The following is a 9358-nucleotide window of genomic DNA, read 5'->3' on the forward strand; positions in this document are numbered from 1 at the left end:
CCCCATGCTCTTAGCCATTCGTGAGACGAAGAAGCTTAGGCAGATGTAGGTAGTCTTCTTTATGCTGAGCTTGTTGCATAAACTCATGTAGGATAAGAGGAGGAAATGCCTATGGTTGACCTAGCGCTAGTGAAGCATGCAACATAGGATGAAGAGATGGTGGGATAAGACATTACTCGTGCTCTAGCTGTGGGCAAAGATGGAATGCATTAGCAACCTATGAAGAACTCTTATTGTAGGGTCACGAATGACGATAAATTTTGCTAGACATGCCCTACACACCTCTTTGGTTCCTATGATCTCTTGCCAAGTTGTGTCCTTTGAATAGCCTACCGAGACTTCTAGTAGTGCCTCCCTATAAGTTGGTGTCTTGAAGCTACAGTAGATGTTGAAATGGGCTAATGGCATGTCAAGCATGACCCTGCCCAGCTAAAAGTGAACTTGGAGCTCCTTAAGGTCCTCCACCTGGTAGTTAGGTGCAATGCATGTCATAGAGCTTGGGAACTCCATGAATAGTTCTCTCGCATCGACTAGACTCCCTCCCAGCTTATAGTGGCAATGAAGTGTGAAACTTCCTCCCATAGGCTACAACACTATAAGTTATTGAGGTAACAAGTTGGCTAATGTTTCTGCCTATGTGCTTCACTCCTAAGCAAAACTGAGTAGGCAGTTGCTCCATAGGAAGATCACTTAGTGGGATGTGCTCTTTTAGGTGCCACAACTTGCAAAATAAATAGATACAGGGTCAGTGTTTAGTGGACAAATATACCCGTCGAGAAGTAATAAAAAGTTCTTAAATTAAGTTTTTGAATTATTGTCCCAAAAGATTTATTTTTCAATTAATAAGAATATTCTAATTTAATTGTTTGACCTTTAAAGATATGAGATTATAACAAGAATTTATAAAAATCAATTATAAAACTAAGAATAAAGAATACAATGCATGTTTTGGTTAAATTTACCAGAGAGGAACCTAGGGCATACGGGTTTCTCATTCAATCCTTTATGTTATTTTTCTGTTTAATTCTAAATTTGTATTCTTTGTGATTATCAATCATTTATACAATCACTATTAATACCCACTGGTCACGCAATATTAATATTCTTTTCTCTAAAGTAACATTCTCAATGGTCATACAAGACATCAGTTAAAGAAAGCATAAAACACCTATAAACTTGTTAATTTAATAATGATTAGAAAAGAAAGATTAGTTTAGTCCACCTAATCCTTTGTCTCATTTTATCCTATAGATCCATTAAATAATTGAGGCACAGTCCTCTAACGATATAATTAATTAGGATTATACAATTATGCGAAATAGAATAAATACTAATCACATACGAAAATCAAACATAGATTCAAACTTCAAGATTTTATAAATTCATGAACAATAACTCTCATAGACTTAGCTATAGACTTAATTACTCATGCTAAAGAAAAGAACTAAAACAATCATAAACAAAGTCATAGAGAAAAGTAAACTAGAATGAACTGAGTTCCTAGTCTTCAAGTATAATTACTTAAAGCTCCAAGTCTCGCCAAGAGTATGTCAAAGATCCCGTGCAAAAGATACGAGATAAAAGGTGTATCGAAGAGCAAAAGTCAAGATGTCCTCTTAGGCTTATTATAGGGTTTGAAAATCCTAAAAGCTTTTAATTGGGCTTGCCGCAGATGAGCACAGCCGTGCAAGGTCATAAGCATGGGGTTATGTATGTCGAAGCACCCCGTACTTGTTGAAAAGGTTTAGGCATGTTGACTGCTATAAAGCTCTGATTTTTCATTAATTTGGGCCCAAAATGAACCCAAGATCTATTTGTGACCTCTTTATACTAAATGCACAATTAATATATAAATCAGTATAAAACTCAAATAAAATAAAGGCCAAACATAAATATATGGGCCGTAGAAGAAGGTCTAAATATAGACTTATAAGCCAGCTGATATCATAGGACATATAGGATAATGTAAATTGTAAAATACTTACTAGAATAGTCTTTAGAACACAAGCACAATTGTGCTGGTATTCATCCATGCACGTCTGTGCTTAAAAATGTCATACACCTTACTAGACTACAAGCATAGCCATGCACATTCATAAGCAAGGCTATGCTTAAAACCCTAATGCACAAATGTCTGACGGTCATACATATGAACAAGCATGACCATGTTATGAACATAAACCCATAAATTACTATGAACGACTATGTTGCACATAAAGCACGATCGTGCTGACTACATAGAATTAGTAAAAATCTAGAAATAGAAGGAAAATCAACTTCATAGGGTTCTTAGCATGCATGCTTCTAATCTTAATCCTATGAAAAGTAATAAAGATCAGATATGTTATCTTAATTGTTGCACTCTTTTTACAACGATGTGTAATATAGCTGTGTGGTTTGTCTTCACCTTCTGTATTATTCATCGTATAATACGGTATAACCATGTTATCTTGTATCCTCAACATAATCTTATAAAAATAATTTTGATTTTAAAATAAGTTTTCTTTTACTAAACTTAATTTAATTAATCAACTTCATAATATTTTAGATAGAACTACATGGCTTTAAGTTCTCTATTGTACCTCGTGATACGTAAGAGCAGAAACCGACCCCGTTAAGTTAAAATAATTTTTATTTTTTTAAGATATCAATTAATGTTTCAATAAATAATTTGTCTTCTTTTAAAATAAAAAATAACAATAATTATTGTTTATGAGTTAAATAAATATTTTTTAAAATTAAAATAAATTTGCACAGTTTTAAAGGTAACCGTTATTTAAACATACGTTATAGGATACTAATACTTTCCCTACACTTAAATGACTCTTGAACTCATTTTTTGTTTCAAAGATCATTTTTCAAAGTTTTTCTAAGGTTTTCTTTAATAAACTTTGGTAACAACTCCTCTGATTTTTTTAGAAAATATTTTTATTCTAAAAAGATGTTTTTTCTAAAATATTTTTACCGTAACGTTGCGATCACACGGTTGCGACACTCGCTAATTTGATAAATTACTTTTTCTCCTCTAAATTTGTCTTGAATTTAAAATGGAATATAATTCTCTCTCTAATTGTTGACATTGACTTTAGAGAGAAAATTAGTTCCCTCATTAATTTATTTTGTCCATTTATAAAGGAAATCAATTCCCTCATAAACAAACTCCTAAAATAGGCATCCTGTGTAAAAGTATTGAGAATGAAATGTATTATATCATTGATAGTGTAGTAGGTATATATATGGAAAAGGATCTTATCACACCAATGTAAGTCTAAAAACTCTTAAACTTGATCTGAGTCTTTTACTTAACTTATATCCAATGGTAAATAAAGTAATAAATTATAACCCGTTAGATGTAAGTTAAATGAAAGGCTCAGATCGAGTGTAAGAGTTTTTAGACTTACACTAATATGAGAAGATCATACCCCTATATATATATATATAGGGGGCATTATGGACTCATAAATATTGCTTAGTGGGATTGCACAAGTGCAACAACACTTCTTAATACCAATTCTTCATACTCAATACCCTTTATGATAATGAAAATTCTAAAATGAATAAAAGACATACTTCAAAAAAGAGCTTGACTTAGGAACACAAGCCATAGAAGATTACAACAAGTTTATCATAGAAAGTGAAGGTAATGTATATACTTTTAGAGTTGTTGAAAGTACTCTTTGGTTATTTTTCAATATATGATAAAGTTATTAAAGATTTAGTCACTTGAAAAAGCTCTTATATTAAAGAATTCAATTGTGTCATTCAACAGTACAAAAAAGATGAAACTTATCATTTAAAAGTTTTTTTTACAATTTATCTAATGTAGCATACTGTTTTGATACAATAAGCAAAGACGCCAAACTAAAATGAGATAGAAAAAGAAAGAGAGTTAGGATCCAATGACACTAAGTATCAAAGTTAAACACTTACAATATTTAATAACTTTTTATAGAATGTGAGATTGACTAATCTAACTATTTATTTGAATGTTCTTATTCAGTAGATCAACTTTATAAAATTTCATTTGAAAATAAAAATTAATAAATACTTTATCATATCACTTTATTTTAACGAATATTATATTTTTAAAATATAAATAAATATTTAATTTTAAATAATATACTAAAAAATGTTTAAATTATGTAAAATTTGATATAAATAATTATAAAGATAATATAAAATAATTCAATGATTAAATTGATTAATCTAATACTCTATAAAAAATTATTAAAAAGTATAAGTGTCCAATATCTTACATTTGTTGTGAGCCCACAAATTAGACAATATATTCCAAATGAATGATTCAAAATAAATAAGTAAGATCCACCAACCTAAAACCTTATAATAAGCTATTAATTTTATAAGTATGATATCAATTATGTATATGGTTATGAATGATGAAGGAAAATGATATTGCTAAAACATGCAAAATTACAAATTTTAGTTTAAATTATATTTTGCCCAATTATCTTGTTGTACGAAGAATTGAATTGACCAATCAAATAGAAAGCACAATTTTCTTTTATAAATGAAAAATGAAAATAAATAATTTATAAGAAAAATCATAATTTTATAGTCGTAACCTGTCAAAAATCGTTTCCACTCCTATCAAAGAAACCTACAATAAAAACATTTTAAATTTGCTTGCTTTTTAATGTTGTGAAGCTTTTCAGAAGCTAACGTTGCTTACAAATTCACATTACCCTTTTGCCCTAAAACAAGAAATTGTGTTATATTTAAAAATAAATAAATTCAAGTAAATCAGAAGGTAACGAAAATAAAGAGTTGTTACCTCTTAATTCCATTTTTGTAAAAGTAAAATATTTGAGGAATATGAAAAATAAAACCCTAAATCTTTTACGTTCATATTTTAAGTTTTAATCTCTAACTCTCCTTTCGACTTCATTTTTTCTAATTTTTCTAAACTCTGAAGTGAACTGCTACAATGATAATGAATGTGCAGAGAAATAGTACGGGTAAAATACTTAGAAGTTGTTGTGAGTGTGAGATTGAGAAGTAAGAAGAGTTAGAGTTGTTACCATGTTGCAATATTTAGAATTGTTCTCCAAAATTGTTCTTTAAATAAAAATAAAAAATCTACTACATTTTCAATAACTTTATATAAAAATAAGTTTTATCAAACTAACCATTCAATTTAATATTTTAGTACAATAAATTCGTTCGATAAAATTTTATATAATTTAAATGCTAATTGATACTTCATTTTTTTATTTGAATGGATAATATATTATTTAAAATATAACTAAATATTATTAAGTTATATATTTTTAAATATTTAAATTTTGTAAGAATAATATAAATTTAATAATTAGATTAATAAAATTTATATTTAATTAAAAATTATAAAATATTTATAAATATATTTTATTGAATTCAATATTTGATGTCATTTGATCTTCACATTATGTATACAAGTATATTGTATGTGTAAGTTGAATAAGAGAGAAAAAAGAAACAAGTAAATACTCATTTATCTTTTTAAATTTTAAGTTTTAATTATTTTAATTTGACACTATAAAAATTTTACTTTAATTTTAATAAAATTAAAAAATTAATATTTATATTTAAAAATAAAAAAAAATTATATTCTAAAAAGCATGATGATGGTGGGAGTAAAAAAAGTAAGCAACAGAGAATAATGAGTAACGCAGGAAATGGAAAACCGAGTTTGCAGCACGTGCAGAAAACAGCCGTTAACTTAGCCATCCCAAGGCCGCAATCCAAACGGCGACTCCACCCATCACATTTACCATCAACTTGTAGGTCCCACCTCCCTTCTCCTTTTTTTCTTTGTCTTTTTAATTGTTCTTTTTCTTTTTCTTTTACATAATATTATCAATTACATAAATTATTATAAATAAACAAATCTCACCCTTGCATCGATTGTTCTATTGACACAACACAAAGCACACACACAACACAACGCACCGCAAGAACACACCGCCCAACATAGCCACAACCAAATGACACACACAAAGAGGGAGAGAAAAAGAGACGCTGTTCGCTCTTTGCGTGATTTGCCTGCAGAACCGTAAGCTGGAGAAAGCACCGGAAAACCGTTTGCACTTCGCTTCTATTTTAACTAAATTCGTAAGCTTTTCTTCTGTCTTTTTTTTTTCTGTTCTCTTTTTTTTTTCTGGTTATGGGGGTTCCCATTTATAGTTCGTTTGACTTTCTGAGCTTTTTGTTGCTTTGCCTTTGTGATTTTCAGTCTCTGAACTGAAAAAAGGGGAAGGGTATATTGGGTTGTTGCCAATGTAAATTACAAGTGATCTTTTTATTTTTCTTCTGTTGATTTATTGAATGATGAAAAATTGTGGGCTTTGAATTTGGACATGCATACTATCATTTTGATTCTGGTTTTATTTTTTTAATCCGATTAGTTCTTCAAAATTCCCTCCTTTTTTATTTTTATTTCTAAGATTTTTATGCTAAGTCACCTAGTGAGATCTGATTTTTGGGTATCTGGTTTTAATCTTCTTTTGAAGTCTGATTATCGTGTGTGGTTGGCTTGTGCCACCACTTCCATGTTCATAGTCATGTTTCTGATCTGTGTGCATGCACTAAATTCTGTGCTAAATCATGGCACCAAGAGGGTGTTTGTGATTCAGCACATCTGCGTCTTGTTTATTGGTATTCTTTGTGTCACATGTAAAATTGATGCTTATGGTTTCGTAATTTTGGCTTAAAATTGGCGTATGTTTGTTGTAAGCATCTGTCACCGGTGTAATGGAGTTTCCCTGCTTATTAATACTTTTTATGGGTAAGAAACAACACTCTTCTTTGTAACAGATTGATTCTTTCTGTCGACATGTTGGAGGGTCCAACCTTTCTTGTTTCAAGGGACTTGCCAAGCTCGTGTGAGCCAGAGAGTGAGTGGATTTACAATACCTTCTGTGTGATGAAGCTTGTGAACACTAAGCGTCGACTGGAACTAGAGGAAGAAGCTGTGTTGAGGAAGTCATGCAAGCTTTCAGATGTTCCTGAGGAAAGGGAAACACTGAAGAATATCTCTGATCTTTCCTTATCCCATAACCAAGTGAATGACCAAAACCATGCCGGTGATCAGTCAGACTCAAGTTCACTTATCTACCAACTCGGTCGGGACATCTCAATTAATTGTCTCCTACGATGCTCAAGGTCTGACTATGGTTCAATTGCCTCATTGAATCAAAGTTTTCGATCTCTCATTCGGACTGGAGAGCTTTATAGGCTGAGGCGGCAGATGGGTATCATAGAGCATTGGGTTTACTTCTCTTGTAATCTCCCGGAGTGGGAGGCGTTTGATCCAAACAGCGGTCGATGGATGCGCTTGCCTAGAATGCCTTCTAATGAATGTTTTATCTGTTCAGATAAGGAGTCATTGGCTGTTGGTACTGAGCTTCTCGTTTTTGGGAAGGAAATAATGTCTCCTGTCATTTACAGATATAGCATTTTGATGAACTCATGGTCATCTGGTATGGAAATGAATGTTCCTAGATGCTTGTTCGGTTCTGCCAGCCTTGGAGAAGTTGCCATTTTAGCTGGTGGTTGTGATCCACGGGGCAACATCTTGAGCTCAGTTGAGCTTTATAACTCAGAAACTGGAACTTGGGAGGTTCTTCCAAACATGAATAAAGCAAGGAAAATGTGTTCTGGTGTATTTTTAGATGGAAAATTTTATGTCATTGGTGGAATTGGAGTTGGTAACTCAAAGCAACTTACAAGTGGTGAGGAGTTTGATTTGCAGACAAGAAAATGGCGTGAAATACCCAACATGTTCCCTGGGCGTAATGCGGGATCTGGGGTGACTGAGGTACCAGCTGCTGCTGAGGCACCTCCTTTAGTTGCAGTTGTAAATAATGTATTGTATGCTGCAGATTATGCCCAGCAAGAAGTAAGGCAATATAATAAAGACAGTAACACATGGGTCACTATTGGAAGATTACCTGACCGGATAGTCTCGATGAATGGCTGGGGATTAGCCTTTCGAGCATGTGGAAATCGCCTAATTGTTATTGGTGGGCCAAGAGCTTTGGATGGAAGGGTAATTGAGATCAATGCATGTGTCCCAGGTGAAGGTGCACCACAGTGGAACCTGCTTGCTAGCAAGCAATCGGGGAGCTTTGTGTATAACTGCGCAGTGATGGGATGCTGAGGTGTTTACTTTTAGTGAGTAGTGCTATATGGGTTTCTTCTGAATGGAATGAGCAATCTTCACTTGTCGGGAGATGATTCTGGCTCATGGGTAATATCTGCCCACTTTTTGGGGGGTAAATGTTTACTCCTATTTAGAGTAATAGATACAGTATTAGAAGGTTCACAGATCTGAGTCTTTTCATTTTAAATTATCATGATGGCTTTTCAAATGTTGGCACCGTGACAGGTGAATAATTAGCTCTTGGTACTATGTTGGGTTGCAATGACCATTTTCATAAGTTCAATTGAAGCATTGCAAAATTGTAATTGGTCTCAGCTTTCTTCTTTACTCTCTCTTACCCTTTTTAAATATATATTTAACCGTCTCATATCTTCCCAATCCTTGTTTGCATTGCCTGTCATCCTTTGCTTCACCTTTCCCTCCCTATGTTGCAGAAAAATATAAGTGAGACATAAAAAAATTAGGAGTAACCTTTTTGTCCTTGCCTTTTTACTTTTCTAGTAGTAGGCCTTTTCAAATAACAGTGTTTAATCACACCAGTCAAGCTGTATACTTCTGTTTGTCTCAATCAAAGTTGTGCTTGCTTCTGTTCAGGTAAATCTAGATGAATCAATGAGAATGTTTTCTATCTAATTAACCATAAAGAGTTCCAGAAATTATTGGTCATGGAAGACAAATAAGGAAGGCGGTAGACTTTATTTTATTTTTGTGCAATAATGATCAAGATGAGGGCCGATAAAGTTAGCATTCAGGAATTACTGTCTTCGAGATATAAAGCGGAATGAGGTGTCTGTGACTTTCTTCTATGTTATCTATTGATGTTATTAATAGAACTTATTTGATGATTTTCAATGGAGTCTGAACTGATAGGATTGAATTTCAATAATTAAATATAGTACACTATCTGGTTTGTAGCCTTGTCGACATAAGAGTTGAATGCTGTTAGAACTTATTTTGAAAAGAAAGTTTTGCTCTCATCAATCAGAGGAAGAAAATTATAATTTATTTTAAATATTTGGATGCAGAATGGTCTGTGTTTTGAAATTAACAAACAGATTGGTACTATATATCTAGTAGCATCAACCAGACATAAAGTTCATGGAATGGGTGAGTCAACTTGTAGTAACTATTTGAAAATACAAGAAATCACCAATCTTCTTTGAAGAGTCTATTTTTCAGTTTGAGGTAATACATGGG

General features: G+C 32.3%; 1 protein-coding gene across 1 annotated transcript; it reads left to right on the top strand.

The window, feature by feature from the left end:
- Positions 1 to 5906: 5906 nt before the first annotated feature.
- LOC113872846 (F-box/kelch-repeat protein At1g74510) lies at positions 5907 to 8942 on the top strand. Its single transcript, XM_027510699.1, has 2 exons — positions 5907 to 6111; positions 6814 to 8942. Exon 2 carries the CDS (start codon positions 6833 to 6835, stop codon positions 8156 to 8158), a length of 1326 nt encoding a protein of 441 aa, XP_027366500.1. The 5' UTR covers positions 5907 to 6111; positions 6814 to 6832; the 3' UTR covers positions 8159 to 8942.
- The last annotated feature ends 416 nt before the right edge of the window (positions 8943 to 9358 follow it).

The sequence above is a fragment of the Abrus precatorius genome, unplaced genomic scaffold (assembly GCF_003935025.1).
Source record: "Abrus precatorius isolate BTA unplaced genomic scaffold, Abrus_2018 Scaffold10, whole genome shotgun sequence".
In the NCBI taxonomy this organism is placed as follows: domain Eukaryota; kingdom Viridiplantae; phylum Streptophyta; class Magnoliopsida; order Fabales; family Fabaceae; genus Abrus; species Abrus precatorius.